This window comes from Phoenix dactylifera, chromosome 8, assembly GCF_009389715.1.
Source record: "Phoenix dactylifera cultivar Barhee BC4 chromosome 8, palm_55x_up_171113_PBpolish2nd_filt_p, whole genome shotgun sequence".
Lineage (NCBI taxonomy): Eukaryota > Viridiplantae > Streptophyta > Magnoliopsida > Arecales > Arecaceae > Phoenix > Phoenix dactylifera.
This window is the reverse complement of record NC_052399.1, coordinates 16,085,987-16,104,000: the sequence shown is the minus strand read 5'-3', so window position 1 is coordinate 16,104,000 and position 18,014 is coordinate 16,085,987. Positions and strand designations below refer to the sequence as shown.

Sequence of the window (18,014 nt, the reverse complement as noted above, 5' to 3'; positions counted from 1 at the left end):
TCCCTCACACTTATCAATCAACCGTTACAAGAGGATACTCACGGTCCGTGCGCAGCCGCTCAATTTCTCGCCTCCCCTCTTCACCACAATCTCGCCCATTCCCCGTCTCTCTCTCTCTCTCTCGTTATGTATCATGTATCTATCTTTCTTCCTTCCTGAAGCCAGCTGCCAGCCTCAAGCTTCGTGGTTGCGATACGGAGAAGGAAAGCATGGGATGTGCGAGCTCGAAGCGCGTGGAAGCGGCTGTCGCGGCGGACGTCTATTGCCCTCCTCCCACCAGCATCGCCCTTTTCGATGTCAGCACCATCCAAGAGCCCTGGCTCATCACCACCATAACAGAAGAAGACCCCAAGCAGCAGCAGCAGCAGCAGCAGCAAGAGAAGAAGGCCATCACGCCCCTGCCTCTTCCTCTCCTCGAGAAAATTGAATCATACGAGCTCTCTCCACACTCTTGGTCCGAGGTCAGCAAAGCCTTGGAGGATCTCAAGCCCTCTCTCCGTCAACCTCCCCCTCAACTCCCCCCTCCCTCCTCCGACCACAAGAAACCTCCTCAGAAGACTAGCTCCTTCCACACGCTCGAAGAGCTCGACGCCCCGAAGTCACCATCCTCCCTTCCTCGATCCGGGTCGCCGCCCCGCCTGTCCCCGCCTGAGCTTGCAGGGTTCAAGCCGGTGAAGGAGAACAGCTTCGTAATTCGCGACCGGCAGGAGAGGGAGAGCAGGAAGGCAGGCGGCGACCACGCTGCCGCTGCCCGGTGGCGGCGGCGAGACCCCTTGGAGGGCTATCCCGAGCGCTGCCCTCCGGGGAATGGCAACGGCGTGGTCCTGTACACGACGACGCTGCGTGGGGTGCGGCGGACGTTCGAGGACTGCGAGCGGGCGCGTCGGGGGGTGGAGGCGCACGCCGTGGAGGCCGGGGTGGAGGCGGAGGAACGGGACGTGTCGCTCCACGGGGATTACTTGAAGGAGGTGAGGGAGCTCGTCGGTGAGGGGGCAGCGGTGCCGAGGCTGTTCGTAAGGGGGAGGTACGTGGGAGGGGTGGAGGAGGTGGTGGAGCTCGGGGAGACCGGGAAGCTGAGGGAGATGCTACGTTGGGTGGCGGCGAGAGGGGAGAGGGGGAAAGGAGGGTGGAGGGAGTGCGAGGGGTGCGGTGGGGCGAGGTTCGTGCCGTGCTTGGAGTGCAATGGGAGCTGCAAAGTGGCGGCGGAGGACGGGGAGGGGGTGGTGAGATGCGGCAAGTGCAATGAGAATGGGCTGATGCTGTGCCCACTTTGTCATTAGACCCCGTTGAGATGCATCATGTAATTAATTAAGGGATTGGGGAGGAGGATGGCTTAGCTGCTTAAACATATTAGTTGTTGTAGAAAATATGCACGGTGATATAGATTCTATATATATATATATATATATATAGTTTTGGATCTTTTGCCATGCCTATTTTGCAATATATAAAATACTCTTTGATAGTTGCCACGTCATGCATCTCATGGATGGATAGCTACTGCTCGTGTTGTGTGCCCCGTGTTTGGCAACGACATAGCACAATTGTTTATTTCCAAAATATATGGTTCAGGGCTATATAACTCTTTATCATGCAAAACATATACTACATATAATTACGACTCATATACATGAAAGTATGTGCTTTTATTGAATATTTAGCTTTTCTATGAAATGATTTTTGAGAAAGTATGATAATTGGGCCAATAAGAGAAACAAGGCATGATAAACATGCAATTTACCTGACCAAAGATTTTTTTTTTAAAGTTGTTTGTTAGAAATATATATAGGAGCTTGCAGCATAACTATAACTAATTAAAAGTTTGCAACGAACTTCGATCGAGCGGTACGATTAATTTGCAATTTAACTGATTAGAGAATCCTCTTTTTAGCTGATCTTCTGAAGTATATATAAGAGCTATGCAGCATAACTAATGACAAGTTTGCAATAAACTTGGATCAAGGAGCATGACAAATGTGCTATTTAATCGATCAGAGAATCCTTTTTTTTAGTTGCTCTTTAGAAGTATATATAGGTGCCATGCAGCATAACTGATTAAAAGTTTGCAATGAACTTGGAGCAAGTGGCATTGATTAAATCCTATATATAGGATTTATTCAATAAATTCTTATTTGTATTGCTATTGTCGCCTTCCAGCCCGCCTTTGGGTGGCTTCCTACCTTCTATTCCAATAGCCTGTCTTCATCAATAGCAGCTAGCCCTTCTCCCTTGGGGCCGAGAAAATCACAGACGAAGTCTTTTTTTAACAATTTTTTCTTTTATGACTGTTCCTATTTTAAACATTGATATTAAGGATTTTTTCCCACTCATTTAGCTTTAATTCTTCTACTTGAGATTTAAAATCCTTACAGATATTGTCAAAAATCTTATATTTTATCAAAATAACAGATTATCGTACATCACATGGCTTGTTACTAGGGTACGCGATTTAACCTAGAGAAAACATTTAGCGCACTAGAAGGAGATGCTTGCTTCCAGCTTCAGTAAAATAAAAGGGGGATGGTTGCCCATATTACCATATTCCTTCCTGAGTTACTTTGTGGGTGGCAATGCATTCTATTTAGTAAATGGGATTGAAGGGAAATAATAATTTGGTGAAAGTCATTCTGCTAGTTTAGTTCTGAATTGTCATTGTCTATCATTAAACTTATTACTAGGAAATAACCTTGTTAATTGATCAAATGTTCTGCGAATTCTTATAGGGCTCGTTTGGTTCGCGGAAAGCATTTTTCCTTCTAGGAATATGATTCCTGAGAAACAAATTACTAAGAAGATGATGCCTAGGAAAGTACTTTTGGCATGTTTGGTTGACCGTGGGAAAATGACAAATTTACAAAGTGCTTATGTTTGGTTGGCTATCCACTTTCCTGAAAAAGTTATATATAATTCCTATTATGTCCTTAATAAAAATTAGGTTTTTAATGCCTCTTTAATGCTTCTTTAATGCGGAAGGGCCTTTTTGGAAAAAAGTAAAAATGGAGTGATTCCCGCCTCTCCCATGTTTCTCATGGAAAAGACTTTCTCATGAAACGTGGGAATCATATTTCGATGGGAATACAACTTTCTCATCTCTCTCCTTTGAAAACTCCAACCAAACAAGAGGCATCTCATTACTTTTTCGTTGACCTCACTTTCTCCCTTTTTTTTTCCGCGAATCAAACGAGCCCATAAGGTCTATTATGATCTACAACAATATCATCCATAAGTCTTTTGTGTATTTGCAGAGGTCAATTTAAGACACCCACATATTTTGGAGCATCCAAACGAAAGCCGCGATGAAGATTTTTGTACTCCATCCAATTAAAGATTCAGAGGCCAGCATTATCTTTTTTGAGGTTAAGAGCACAACTGGATGAGTGCCTTGTGGGGATGAGAAATATCATTGTTTAAGAACAATTTGATGCGAGAAGGAATGGATCAAACAAAGGAATTGCAGGATAAGTTTGGAGAGAATTTGATGGGGGCGAAATGGATCGTTCAGCCCATAGCTAAAAGACTGCCCAGTTTTGGCCTAATAAATGCCAGCACTGACCGGTTGAATTCTCGTCCAGTCTAGAATCAGCTCGACCTTGTACTCCACCAAAAAGCTTCATCAGCCTCGGATATTCACTGACTCGCCTCACCAAGTTCGGAGTGTCTCCAATGATCGCCAACCCACCCCGACCGAGCTCGGGGCACTCCACCGAGCACACCTCGGAACCCGGGAAGCCGAGCTACTCTCAACACCCGTCCAGCTGACCTCGCCAAATGCATGATGCGTCCTTTTAATGGGTTCGGCCTCGCCAATAACCGCACCTATGCGTGCGCTCACGCCCTCATACGTGGTCGTACATTACAACGCCACCATGCCACGCCTCGATAGTTGGTCCTCAACAGTCAAAGGACAATACTATGACTACTCCGGGCATATCCTGCTACGTCTGTCAACACTTTATCGTTTTTGAGAACGGACATCACCACAAGCTACCGGCTAGCCTTAGCTGCGCGCCATTTAGCTCAGAGTCACGCTCCCTCTCATGATGAGGGCGGACAATACCTCTGCCACCTAGGCCTCTCCACTGGGATTATAAATAACCCGGTCAAGTAACTTCTAAGGGACTTTTTGGCCGGATCAAATTTACCCCACTCTAACTTGACCGTCGGAGGGCCTTTATCGGAAACACCAGTAAGACTTTGTGTAGGTCCGCCGTCGCCGCTGTGCAGGAGGTGGCCCCCATCTTCTTCCTCCAATTAACGGCGGCTTCCTCGACACCACCAGCGTGGTCACCCTCGGGCCAAATTCGAACCACAACAGAATTTGTTTCAAAAAAAAAAATAGTGTCAATATTAAAAGAGATACTAACAAAATACCATGATATCTCAAAAAGGAGGGTAAAGAATGAAACTGGAAATATAATTACGACAATTAATAGACATATTGCTGGATCGGTGCTCGCTATCACAAATCAGATCTCATACGAAAGAAGTTGCATGGTTATCATGTTACTCTCTTTTTTTTTCAAAAAAGGGGAAGGAAGGGACAAGCCCACCCCCATGTAGCAATCCTCACTGGGCTCCCATCCCGCTAGGAGAATGTTCGATGCGGACAGAAATGACCGTATGTTGGGCACCCCGGCCGGTTTTACTCATACCCTCTCCACCTGTGGGCCCAACTCGGTTACTCCTCTGGGCTCCGGCACGAATACCACGTGTGAGTACGTCATATCTGGTACCACCAAGGCTACTAGCAGAGCGATACGTCCTTTCAGACCCCGTGTCCGAGCAGGGAGCATCCGGTCTTCATAATTTAATCGACGTCCGTACGTTTCGAACTCGGAACCACTTGGTTGGAAGTAAGGCCACGCTTCCACTAGGCTACCACCTCAGTGGCGTGTTACTCTCTTTTGAGGAAGCATTTCTCGTCACAATGTTCGTTGAAAGGTTATTGAGGTACAAAAATGGCTTGAAGCTCGGTATACTTGGAATGGTCACAATTTCTCATGTCCGTCTTCCAAGGAAACAAAATGCCCAATCCTAGTTAGGCCTGCCACAAGATGACAACGCCACGTCCACGTGTCTCCAGGAATCCGAGATAGTGCACCGAGTCGCGTACCTTGAATGTTGACGCGGCCCCCACTATCCCATCCTCCCCCCCCATCCTCCTACTTTAAGGCGTATATCCTACGCGAGACTTGCCCAAATCAGAAGTGCCAACAACTGAGGCTCCTTCAAATAATTGGTTAGTTCTTTTCCGTAGTTTCTTGGTCGGGAGCCTGTAAGCATTAGCCTCGTGAAGATATCGCTTTTGAAACTACTCTTCCCGGGAAACTCTCCGGGCTATCTGTCGAAAACCCAAACGAACCAAACAAAAACCCTCCTCCTATTCCAACTCCCACTCCTTTTCTTTTTCCCTCTTTATTCTTTTTCGCACGGTTCACGTTTCTCCAAGCGCTCACCACTCCATAATTCCTCTCTTTCCCTTCACTGTTCTATCTTCTTTTCTGGTTCCCAGAAATGGCGGCGGCTCTGCGCGTATCCTGCTCCCCCGTCGCCGCCCGCGGCTCCGCGAAGCCCTCGCCGCTGGATCCGGCCATATGTCAGCCCACGGCCGTCGGATTGTCCTGCTGGAAGAGGCGGGCCTGTGGGCCCCTGTTCGCGAGGAGGCGGTGCGTGGCGGAGCGCAGCAAAGAGGACCCGCCGGTCCCCGTCCTCGCAGAAACAGAGGACGAGAAGACGCAGCCTGATGGTAATTTTTTTTCCTTTTTTTTTAAGCATCGATCTTGTTTGATGATTACCCTTCGCTTTATTTCAAATTTTTGATTCTTCACACGCTTTTCTTTCAAAAGAAACGACTCTTTTTACTAATCGCAGAGATTCTTGATGGTTGAAGGGAGATTTTCTGGCAACGACGTAAAATTTTCTTGCAAGAACTTTGATCCGATTTTTTTCGACGATTCAAAGAAACGAGAATCGGCCTCGAATTTTTAGATCTACTTAGTCTGTCGCAATTGTCCAGGTTGATCGTTCTTGGAACAATATGTGGACGAAATTCTTTCTTGACAATATATGCAAGCTTTACGACAACCTTTCAAAGCCTTCTTGCACACAATGAAGTGGAGCATGTTTCAAAATCTATTGGCTGAATATTATCTTATAACAAGAATCCAGGAGTGTCATATAGGACAGATATTGTGCAAATGTTCTTTCACGGTTTGACGTTAATGTTGTTCTGCCCTCATGCTTCGCGTCCTTCCCCAACTAGAAGCCAAAAAAAAGACTCCTTTAACATATTTAATGATGCAGAAGTAGATCAGCTTTGTATTCGCAAGATTGGATGCAAATGATCACCTCTTGCAATAGCATATATATTGTCTTGGCATTCTTTCAGCCTGTCACCATGTGATGTGCAATGAGTTCGGAAGATATATCTGTATCTTGAGATCATATTTGTGAACTTCTCTTCTTGTCATTGGTGATGTATGATACTTCTATGGTCATTTGTGTTTTCTGTCCATATGACTAAATTTGATAAATGCTGACCCTCTAGATGCTAGATTAAAAGATTCCCAAAGAAACGCTTCAGTGGTGCCATGCATATTACAACCATCATTGATCTTGCCGTCCGATGTCATTTGTTTATATTTTTATAATTTGAGGTTTTCCACAAGTGGATTTTCTAAAATAATTATTAGCATAGCAGCCACGCTGTCTTTCTGACAGAATGTTACTTTCTGATGCTTTGAGATAAGTTTTCTGATCAGAAGTTCGTCAAATTAACATGAAGGTGATGCAGAAGTCTCAGTTTCTAGCGCTGCTGTTATTGATAATAGAGAGGAAGAGGAAGAAGCTGAAGGCACTGAAGAAGAGGAGCAACCACAAACTAGATTAACATATAATATTGTTTTTGTCACCGCTGAGGCTGCACCCTACTCAAAGACGGGAGGACTAGGAGATGTCTGTGGTTCCTTACCTATTGCTCTTGCAACTCGTGGTCATCGTGTGATGGTCGTGTCTCCAAGATATTTAAATGGAGATTCGGATAAAAATTTTGCTAATGCAGTTGATGTTGGAAGGCGCATTAAAATTCCATGCTTCGGTGGAGAGCAGGAAGTTACATTTTTTCATGAATATAGGGCTGGCGTTGATTGGGTATTCACATAACCTTGTAGATCATTATTTTCTAATGAACCTGCTATCTGCCATGGTAACTATTTTTGTAGTGCATGTGCATTGAGTGGATTCTTTTGTATGTTTGTATTGATATCTATGCTGGCATAACTAATTTGAATAACATTATCACCTCCTAATAGCAATTTTCATTCTGGTCGTTTTCTTGGTAATCATCTTTAAGAGACTTTTCTGGGATCAGTTCATGTTCATACAGATTCTCTTCCCTGTTTGATATTTGTGGGTGTGTGCATCTGTGCATATGGATCTATGTCAGCAAGTATGTGTGCTTTCAGGTGTGGTGTGAATATCATCATATTGTACTTCTAATTTTCATTTTCAGGTAGCCTTCTTTAGGCAACCATTGTTAGTTTTTTTTTTTTGTTTTAATCAGTTATTTTGTAAGCAGAATAGTTAACCCTAATTTTTTCATTTAGTAGTTTGTTAGTCTTGGTAGTTCTAATATGCACAGTACATCATTATTGGTATTATGATATATAATTAGGTAAAGGCTACTTTGAAACATCATATCACACTCTCTCCCTCTCCCTCCCTCCCTCTCCTCTCTCTCTTCTCATGTGTGTATGTTTATATATATTTTTTCTGTTCTCCTCTCTTTTCTTCCTATATATATATATACACACATTTAATCTTTTATCATTTGTTATGCACTTAAATTTTTTATGTATTTATGTACAATAATTCCCAAGAAATCATTGCATTCTTTCATATTTGACATTAATCTTAGCTTCATTATAACTGCTGATCAACCATTTACTACTGGGCTTTTTTCTTGTTTATCTTTTGCGACTAGGTGTTTGTCGATCATTTTTGTTATCATAGAGATGGAAACCCGTATGGTGACAGATATGGAGCTTTTGGTGACAATCAGGTCAGTATATAACTTATCCAATAGATTACAATCAAACAATGAAAAACAGGTTTTTCTTTATGTCAATGAATAAGTTCCATTTTGCAGTTTAGGTTTACATTGCTCTGCTATGCAGCATGTGAGGCTCCGTTAGTACTTCCATTGGGAGGTTACATATATGGCCAGAATTGCTTGTTCCTTGTCAATGATTGGCATGCAAGCCTTGTTCCAGTGTATGTTGTCAACCTCTGCACTCCTACGTTTGATCTATCTTATCCATCCAGTCTTGGTTATTTTTACCTGTACATGCAATGATGCATGCTTCATAATTAGATCATTGTTTGTTAGCACATCTAAGGTTTTAAATTATGTAATAATAGCTTGAGATAGTTCAAAATATTCTCATTTGTTCAGTTATTTTTTGGAGGCATTAATTTGGTCTGGAGTTGGAGCTGTATATCCTAGCGGATGTTAAAACCAAAGATAGCCATTATTTATAGGAGATTTGTATGAGTGGTCTTCCAATCAATCTGCTGACTGTGCTCACTTTATTCATACTGAAACCCAACAAGCAAGTGTTTGTAGTGAAACACGATATTTTGCAAGAGAAATGTCCCAATTATATGTGCCGTTACAAGAACTCATGTCCCAGGAATGAGATAAATACAGAGGTTTAGTCGCTACGATTATATATACAAAATTCCAATGGATGCCCAACCTAATTGGCTTTCAACTGTTCATGTTTGTGGACATTTTGCATTATGATTCTTTGCCAAATGCACCATTTTTTTCACTCTCTTTCCTCTTTTTATTAGTGCATTTATTATATTTCGTGAATTAAAAAAATAATCTCGATATCTAAAATTCATCTTGCTCCTTGTGTGCATTGCACAAGCTCATTGCTACTATACATCAAATCTGTACTTATATACATACTCATGCAAGGAATAAAAAATAAATGATGATCAACATAATAGGGATGTGTATATTCTGATATATGCTGACATTATGGCTAGCAGACTGTCCCTAACTACCTCAACAAGATCAGTTGTGGGCAGGCAGAGGTTTGGTTTATACTCGAGCAAAGATCGAGATGACTTGAGAAAAGATGTGTGAGAGACTGTTTCTTCAAGTATTAAGTTCCTCGATAATAAACTAAACTTCATGATTTGGTTACTGCTACATTGCTCACCCTATTCAAGTTTCAAGGCTTGATTTTGATCTACCATATATAGAACTCTAAGATTGAGTACCTACATACAAAACTCTATCGTCAATGATTATAAATCAGATAATTATGATTGAGAAATTAGGTAACTGGGGATCCATTAGGTGTAAAAGACTTTCAACTTTCCTGTACAAGCAAGTACTTAAGTTATCTCTGCTGATGCATCAAGTTGTCAGAACTTCTCATAGACCTAGAACGACCAAATTACCTAGAAATGTGCTGTAAACCTTCTAGAGAGCTGGACATATCAACTAAAAGAGAGTTTATATGATGAACAATTTAAAACAAAAGTTAAAAACAAATGCTGATTGTAAGAAAATATAAATTATATAAATAAATCTATCTCATCCTATCAGCTTAGGTTTTTGGGACAAGTGGTGATTTTAACATGGTATCAGAGCAGAGGTCCTGAGTTCGAACCCTATCTCCGCACTCTTTAACCCCATTATTAAAAATTTCACATGTTGGGCTCATCCATTAAAGGGACGTCCAGCTCACATGTGAGAGGGAGTGTAAAAAAATATAAAATATATAAATAAATCTACCTCATCCTATCAGTTTAAACTTTTGGGACAAGTGGTGATTTTAACACTGATCTTTACGTAGCATTTTTCAAATTGCCATTTTAAATGGGCATGGTTGATTGCTGCTTTTGTTTGGTATAATGTTGTCAGTCTACCATCTCTTTGTACATAATATTTACTGGTTATTTAAAATAACTAGCTTAACCTGTTGACATAAATTTGTTGAATTTATTTTTCCTTACTGTATGATTTTTTATTTAGCCTTCTAGGGGCAAAATACCGTCCATATGGTGTTTATAAAGATGCACGGAGCATTCTTGTCATACATAACTTGGCACATCAGGTATACGTTGGCTGCATTTTATGACATGCATTCATTTGTTCCGTTATTTGTCTCAAAATCTCAATCTTAATTCTATATATACTGTATTCCTTTAAGGGGGTGGAAGCAGCAACCACATATCAGAACTTGGGATTGCCATCTGAATGGTATGGAGCTCTAGAGTGGGTGTTTCCCCCATGGGCAAGGACACATGCACTTGACAAGGGTGAGGCTGTCAATATTCTGAAGGGTGCAATTGTGACAGCTGATCGTATAGTGACAGTTAGTCAGGTCATTTGCTGCATATTCTATTTATCAGCTTTTAGGTTTTTTCCCCCGACATTTTTTAGAGATTAAAAGGAGCACAAGAAGTAGTGAAACAAAAACATTCTTTTGCATGTTATTGAATTGAAAGCCAACATTCATTGACAGGGTTACTCTTGGGAGATAACAACTGTTGAAGGCGGGCATGGTCTCAATGAGCTTCTTAGTAGTCGAAAGAGTGTACTGAATGGTAATCTCATTTGTTTGAACTTCTGGGCTGTGCTCCAGTAAGCCTTCTGAATAATGATGAAGATCTAAACAACTTGAAATTTTTGTTGCTTACAGGAATCACAAATGGTATTGATGTTGATGACTGGGACCCTGCTTCAGACAAATTTATCCCATTTCATTATTCAATCGATGATCTCTCTGGAAAGGTGTTTAATGGATGTTTAGCATCTGGAATCCACAATTTTCATTAAAACCAGTCTTCACTGCCTTTTCTGCTCCTTGTATTAATTGCCTCAAGATTTATATCTCACATATCAAGTGATTCCTAGGCAGGCTCAATGCAAAGCAGCATTACAGAAGGAATTAGGACTGGCCATTAGGCCTGACTGCCCGCTGGTTAGAAATTGATCTCAGCTAGTCCTTAATCTTGATTAAGGTTCGTTCCTTTTCATTCTACTTTGGATGGCATTCACAGATTGGATTCATTGGAAGATTGGACTACCAAAAGGGCACTGATCTAATTAAGTTAGCTCTGCCTGAGCTTTTGCAAGATGACATCCAGTTCGTAAGTTGATTCTTTCTTTTATCTAGTGTTTGCATAAATCTCAAGTAGGTAGTGTCATACATTATACCCTGAAAGCAGCATTGCTTCCAAGCTCGTGACATAATGTCTAAAGATCCGCCTTTTACTGAAAATTTTATTTGAGTCTTGCTTACAAATTTCTGATCATTCAGTGCTGACTACCAATCAGACAGAATGATGTAACATGATTGTTACAATTGGAACAACCAGATAACCTCATCAAACTGTTATATAGAAGCAAAAGTAACCGGCATTACTACACCTTCTTAGTAGGAGAAGAGCACATAAACTATATAAAACTACAATCCAATCAAAAACTATATTTTGTTTCAGGATGGCTTTATTATACAGATTTCATTCTATAAGGCAATACTCAGACTCTCTTACTTGAAAAACTGTCTAAATTTAGTTTCTAAAACTATTAAGTAATTAACTTATTTAGTCTTTAGATTTCTATGCTCTTGTAAATGGAAACTCAATGCAGTTCACTATAGAGCATTGATTGCGGGCTCACAATCACTCATGAGTGTGGTCCTTGCGGTGGAAACTGGGATCATATGAGATTAATTATGGTCATTGAGGTGTAGTTATAGTGATCAATGTCCAAAGCCAGCATTCTACTGCATGAGGAGCATGGATATGAATCTCTGCAAACCCCAGAGATGGATGTAACTATCCTGTCATATGGCTTGAGCATGGAGATATCAGGAATTGTGTTTAGTGGTATGCATGTTAAGTGGAAACTTAGTGTGGATCACTTACAGTGTAGAAGAGGTTATGTAACTGTAAACCACACGCATATTGCCTTATTTATTGCTTGAGCTGGTTTCCCTGACATATGTATCCAAATATGTTCTAACATGGTACATTCAACAATACAAATATGATGTTCTAACGTGGGACATTCTACAATACCATTCTGTGCTACCAGTGCATAGTTGACACCAGCAAATCTTATTACTAAGATATTGTTTATTTGGTTAAATTGACATTATACAAAAATGGTTACCCAGCCCCTAGAAGAGAGCCTGGTCATTATAAAATGATAAATATAAAATTTTCCTATTATTTTGAAAATGATGTTTTTTATTCTAATTTTTAGGTGTGATTTCTAAGGGAAAAATAGAAGAGAGAAATTTCTAGAGTCTGGAGAGAGTCCAGTCCTTTGTATTCTTCCCTGCTCGATCATATACCTTTTTTTTTTTTCAAAAAAAAAGGCACAGGACATGCAAAGAAAAAAAGATAAGAATACATTGGGTGAAATATATCGTTTTTTCCTATTCGTGGGGCCCAACATAAGGCTTTTTCAGGATCAGAAGCCAGCTTCATACTACTTGCCTGAAATCCTTTCCCACTATATTATATGATTATTCTAACTCAATAAGATTGTGCTAGGTCTAAGTAGCCAATCCTTTGTGATTCTCTTCAAACTTCCTCTCATAAATCCATTCCCAACTGCTGCGGCCATACCCATGCTATGTGTGATGTGTCAGGTGTAATTGAAGGATCTAGGTATCCTCGAGGGAGACTTGGCCACGGTGATCGATTGGATACGAGAGGAGGGGCGGAGGGGGGATGGAAGTCCTCTACTCTACGACATTCATAGGATGATGAGAAATTGCAGCGTCTTTCAGGCAATGCATGTGTATCGGGAGGCGAACAGGGCTGCTGACTGGGTCGCCTCCTATACTATATAGCACTCCAGAAAGATCCTTTGGATACACCAGGGGGTCCCTCCTTTATTGTTGTGCCAGACTGCCGCTCTTGATTCTGCTGGCTGCACTTGTACCAGAATAGGGTGAGCAACCTTTGTACCAAAAAAAAAAGGATCTGGGTAACCCAGACCCTTAGACATCAAAAAGGTAAGTTGCAATACTCCCATGAATGAATATTTAAATCTGAAATAGTCACAAATGATCCTTTTGCTTTGATCAAATGGACTGGTTGGCTCAAATTTATTTTTCTTGAATAAAATTTCTTGATGATCTTGATCATCAAATAAGATGATGAATGGCTTACCATGCTTTGCCTTTGCATATCTGTATCATTTGGAGTTGCTTCATTGATCTGTGTTCTCTTGGAAAAAGTTAACTTCGTGAAGTGTGAAAAGCTTGCAGTATCTCCCTTAAGGGTCTTCACTTTTCTGTAGAAGAAAAAAATGCATATTTTTACGAGCTAGACTTGAGGGCACCTGATACTTCAGACGCGAACCCTCATCAACTACATTTTTATTTTCCAGATCTTGCCCAATTGGTGCTATCTAGCTTCTTTTCCTTTTTTGGATGGTGGGCAGCCATTGTGGTATTTTATTGACAAAGAGAATGTGTTGCCTGATATCTAATAGAGCAAGGATCTTTTTTCTTGTTAAAACTTGCTGGCAACATGCCTATCTGCATGTTATTTTATACCTGAATGAATTTCTTACAGCGTAATTTTGTGATTTAAATATTGCGAATCAAAGTATTACTAAAGGTAGTTGCCTTTAGTTGATTGCAATTGCTAAACTATGAGTATGCATGGCATCTCTTTTGTTTTTAACCATTCAAATCTGTTTCAGATTATGCTTGGATCAGGGGACCCAGATACCGAAGATTGGATGAGATCTGCAGAGTCTACCTACAGAGAAAAGTTCCGTGGATGGGTTGGATTTAATGTCTCTATTTCCCACCGGATAACTGCAGGGTATAAAGATCTTTCAACCTGGAGTGCAAGATGTATCTAGAGGTTTGTAGCTTATATAACATTTGAAATGTACAGGTGCGACATTTTATTGATGCCCTCCAGATTCGAGCCTTGTGGTCTAAATCAGTTGTATGCAATGAGATATGGAACTGTACCGGTCGTCCATTGCACCGGTGGCCTCCGAGTGAGATCTTAGTAGTAAATTCCTGTTGCTTAATCCTTAATGAAGATGTGTTAGTCTTACTTTTGCTTTCAACAGGATACAGTGGAGGATTTCCACCCCTTTGCTGAAGAAGGTAGTGGTCAGGGGTCGGGGTATGTACTTTCTTGGTCGATCAACTTTATATCATTTTACGAGTTATAAAGATGCAAATGGATAGATCTATTTGTTTGCATCTCCACAAAGTTTTATAAGTAGTTCACTGAGATTACTAATTGCAGTATACTCATGAAGGTTTATTGGATACTTTGACAGGTGGACTTTTTCACCATTATCAAAAGACAGCATGTTGGGGGTAAGCTTAATTGTTCATTATCAACCAAAGATCTTTTTAAAATTCAGGAGACTGGCACCATTTCCCATTTCTTCATAGAATCTGAATAGAAGTTCAGTGATAGATTTTAACCATAGGCTGCAGATTAAAACATAAAGGGGTTTGTGTCATAAATAATAATTATTGCTATCGTCATCCCTCTGAAATGAAAGTAGATGGGTTCTTCACTATCTCTCTCAAAAAAAGGTTGTTGTTCCGTATTAAGAAAAAGGATACTTTACTGGTAGACCTGTTAAAGTAGGAACACAATTAATCATACCACTCCATTACCTATAAATGGGCTTGGAGAATTTCTCTGGTACCTCAGAAATAATGGCCAAAATATTTCTAGTTAAAATATCAACTAAATGGCTTGGAGAATTTCTAGTTAAAATATCAGTACAAAAGAACTCAGCCAGCATAGAATGAAGCTATTGCCTCTAGACTGGCCTTACAACTTGAATATAATGTGTCTTACATGTATAATCTGCTTATCATCCAAATCAAGGGGCCTATATCAGTCATAATTGGATGTTTTGTGCACAAAAATGCTTTACTAACTTGTCTGGGTGATTTGCTGAGCACCTGGGCAGTAGTCTGTGGCCCTGAGCTATGGGTGGATTTTCTAGCCTGAGGTTGCCTAGGCAGTTTGACTGGTCTGAGGTTATGATTAGGGCGAAGGTGAAGATTTGTGATTGGTCATTGCTCTTCAGAACCAACTAGGTGAAGGACCTCATGGAACAGGGTAAGCCTGCATCCATGCTTCCAGGTTTATTTTTCTGTATGCTCAGCAGCCCTTAATAGGTGTCCTTTTCCCTCTACCTTTCATTGTCTTCATCATACTTATTTGACTGTCAAACTTCATTAATTTCCCTATGAAGTGGATTAGAGTAAGCCAGCACATGGTTCCAACACCCATCCAGATGCACAGCATGGTGTTTATTTTCACAATGACTTGTCCTTTATTTGTGTGTATTCACATTAATGTATGTCATTAGTGCCAGACCAACTAGCCTGATTATATTTTAACAACATTTGAACTGCAACTGAAAATTTAGCTAACTTAGAACAAAACAAGAGAAGAAAAAACTTTAGTCACTTTCTTGGAATTTCTTAAATCCTTCCACTGGGTAGCATCTGTTTAGAAGCACGCAAGTAGAGAAGTCCAGGGGAACTCCATTGTATTTCAGTCATTTAAACAACTATAAGCTGTCATTCGTTGATCAATCATGGTGCAGTGAATTTCTTGTCTAGGAATTAACCTTTTGCGCCACGGCATCAGTCTGAAATTGATGTACCTGCTTGTAGCAACAGATGATGCACGCGTCCTTTGAGAAAAAAATAGATGATACATGCTTGAATGGTAGATTATGTATATTGCATTGTTTACGTCAGTTTGTGGTGATTACCGGCAGGCACTTACGATGGCAATTGAGACATTTCGAGAGCACAAGTCTTCATGGGAGGGGCTGATGAAGCGTGGAATGTCGAGAGACTTCACATGGGACAGTGCTGCTGCCCAGTATGAGCAGATCTTTGAATGGGTTTTTGTAGATCCTCCTTATGTTGGATAAGCAAACTCTGTTTCTTCCTGCTGTCCATACTGGTTATATTCGGTGGCTCCTCGTCAACCAACTTGTTTTATTCATTTAGTATTTTTTAATATTTTCTAATTCAATAGTCGTGACCAGAAGGTGGTATTAGAAGTTAGGAAGGTTTTTTCTTAGAATGGGTCATTGTTCCTTATTCTCAGTTTGTGATCCTTGGAAGAATAAGTTTGCACTGGTAATTTATTTTTCTGTTGGTTTAAGCGATGGTCATCTTCAGTTGGGACTTGCACAAATTAACTTCGTAATTTGATCAAGGTCATGCTACTGCAATGGTCCGGTACATTGATTTAAGTGTCATTTATGCGTGTATGTGTGTGTGGTACAATTTTGTCCTTTTTTTTTAGTGATTTAAGTGTCATTTGTGTGTGTGTGTGTGGGGGGGGGGGGGGGGGGGGGGTATAATTTTGTCCTTTTCTTATTGATTTAAGTGTCATTTTTAGTTGGGACTAATACTAATTAACTTCCTTGTTCAATTAAGGGCATGCTGCTGCAATGGTCTGGTGGGTGTTTATCCTGACAATCTAGGTAGTTAAAGTTTCTCCAAAACTAATATTTAATTAATTTCAAATTCTTTTTAAATTCAGAAAACCAAATGTTTTGGCAACCCACAGAATGTTATCAGTAATCTTTTGATGATTTTAGATAAAGTCATTTTCTCGTCATTTTTGTATGCTTTCTTGTATTTTCATCCTTAAAGAGGGAGACTCGAGTCTATCTAGATTTGGGTCAAAGAGGAGGAAGATAGAATATTAGAGACTTACCTATCCACAAAAAGTAAGTTGTTAGAATTTAATTCATCTTTCTCTGCCTTTTTGAGGAACTAAGATTTTTTATTGTTTTTAATAGCAATCAAGATTATTAAAATAGAAGTTATGGAAAAATAGATCATTATTTTTAATTATACTTTTGCTATGTAATAGAAACTCTCTTGTTTCATCTGTATCCAATTTGGACCTCCACTATTTTAATGCTTTTTTCCGATGCTAGTGACAACCTCTCTCTGTATTAGAGATCACCTTTGCGTCCCTTCGTTCTTCTTTTAATATTTTGGACACTCAAAAATCATGAGCATTGGACATGCACGATACTAGATGCAATGACAGTCTCTTGTTTTTTTTTTTTTTTTTTTTTTTTTTGCTTTATTATGCCCCTTTATTGTTTGAAGGTGTTCCCTCTTCCAGACCCAGGTCCGCTGGTGGGTTTGGCAGACTTGCCCAGACCGTTAGGGGGATGAAGTTGTAGCCCTGAGCGTGGGATTGGTAGGTTGGGTCCATCTCGCCAAGTGTCAGATCTGCTCTTGTAATGACCGGGCTGGGACCCTATAGAGATCCCAGCAATCATGTCTCAGTCCTCCGATTGGCGTGCAACATTGCCAATATTCAGTTAGGTATTGCAAATCAACTGAGGAAGTGCTATCCACCCACCCACCCAATACTTGGCAGTTTCCTTCTCTAATTGGACTTGCTCTGCGTCGAGGAATTTAGTTGGGCAGTCGATCTCACGGAGTTACACCCAACCCAAGTGCAAAATGACCTAAAATCTAGCCTCAAAAACCAAAAAAAGAGAGGAAAAACTGAAGACCGGCATATCATTCGAACTTGCACTCAAATGAATGCAAGTTTGTATTGGGTGTATTCATACCCATGTTGTATGAAATGCCTGTTTTCAACCAAAAAAAAAAAAGTAAATTGTTTTTGGTCTTGTAGTCTATACCTGAAGCCATGGGGTTGAATCGAGGTCGAGCTGGATCTGCAGCGCTCTTATAGCCATGGTCCAAAGGAGTTTGGATATGGATAAGAAAATAATAAGCAATTTCTGATGCCTGATGAGCCATCTGAACTGGCTGTCGTATATGATCTTAGAAAACTGGCCCGTATGAGGAGCAAGTACACCGGGCATGGCAAGCAGCGAGAGGAGGTTATAGGGTCAATTTTTCCTCCTTGTTTCTTCCTCATTCCTTACTCGTTTCACGGCTCGAGTTGGTTGCATGTCTTTTCCT

At 40.6% G+C, this 18,014-nt stretch overlaps 2 protein-coding genes across 4 annotated transcripts; both read left to right on the top strand.

Annotated features, from left to right (window-relative positions):
• Positions 1-111: 111 nt before the first annotated feature.
• Positions 112-1,475, top strand: LOC103702504. Its single transcript, XM_026802761.2, has one exon. The coding sequence runs from the start codon at positions 210-212 to the stop codon at positions 1,278-1,280; it is 1,071 nt and encodes a 356-aa protein (XP_026658562.2). The 5' UTR covers positions 112-209; the 3' UTR covers positions 1,281-1,475.
• A 3,809-nt stretch (positions 1,476-5,284) lies between these two features.
• On the top strand, positions 5,285-16,231 carry LOC103702501 (soluble starch synthase 1, chloroplastic/amyloplastic). Of its 3 annotated transcripts, none has more exons than XM_008784957.4 (15): positions 5,285-5,746; positions 6,794-7,149; positions 7,982-8,059; positions 8,147-8,271; positions 10,052-10,133; positions 10,230-10,403; positions 10,545-10,626; positions 10,722-10,813; positions 10,941-11,003; positions 11,083-11,172; positions 13,748-13,872; positions 13,948-14,056; positions 14,132-14,187; positions 14,348-14,387; positions 15,821-16,215. In XM_008784957.4, exons 1-15 carry the CDS (start codon positions 5,515-5,517, stop codon positions 15,977-15,979), a joined length of 1,863 nt encoding a protein of 620 aa, XP_008783179.2. In that variant the 5' UTR covers positions 5,285-5,514; the 3' UTR covers positions 15,980-16,215. The 3 variants fall into 3 exon arrangements, with proteins under 3 accessions (XP_008783179.2, XP_008783178.2, XP_008783180.2); XM_008784956.4 differs by having other exon boundaries at positions 5,289-5,746; positions 6,785-7,149; positions 15,821-16,231; XM_008784958.3 differs by having other exon boundaries at positions 5,520-5,746; positions 6,785-7,149; positions 8,152-8,271.
• Positions 16,232-18,014: the final 1,783 nt, after the last annotated feature.

What these genes read in the sequence shown, in the direction of transcription:
- LOC103702504 (XM_026802761.2), top strand. Translation starts at nt 210, where the DNA reads ATGGGATGTGCGAGCTCGAAGCGCGTGGAAGCGGCTGTCGCGGCGGAC.
- LOC103702501 (XM_008784956.4), top strand. Translation starts at nt 5,515, where the DNA reads ATGGCGGCGGCTCTGCGCGTATCCTGCTCCCCCGTCGCCGCCCGCGGC. An exon ending in TCGATGATCTCTCTGGAAAG is followed by an intron (nt 10,814 to 10,940) that starts GTGTTTAATGGA and finishes ATTCCTAGGCAG; the next exon opens with GCTCAATGCAAAGCAGCATT. An exon ending in TCCCACCGGATAACTGCAGG is followed by an intron (nt 13,873 to 13,947) that starts GTATAAAGATCT and finishes TGAAATGTACAG; the next exon opens with GTGCGACATTTTATTGATGC.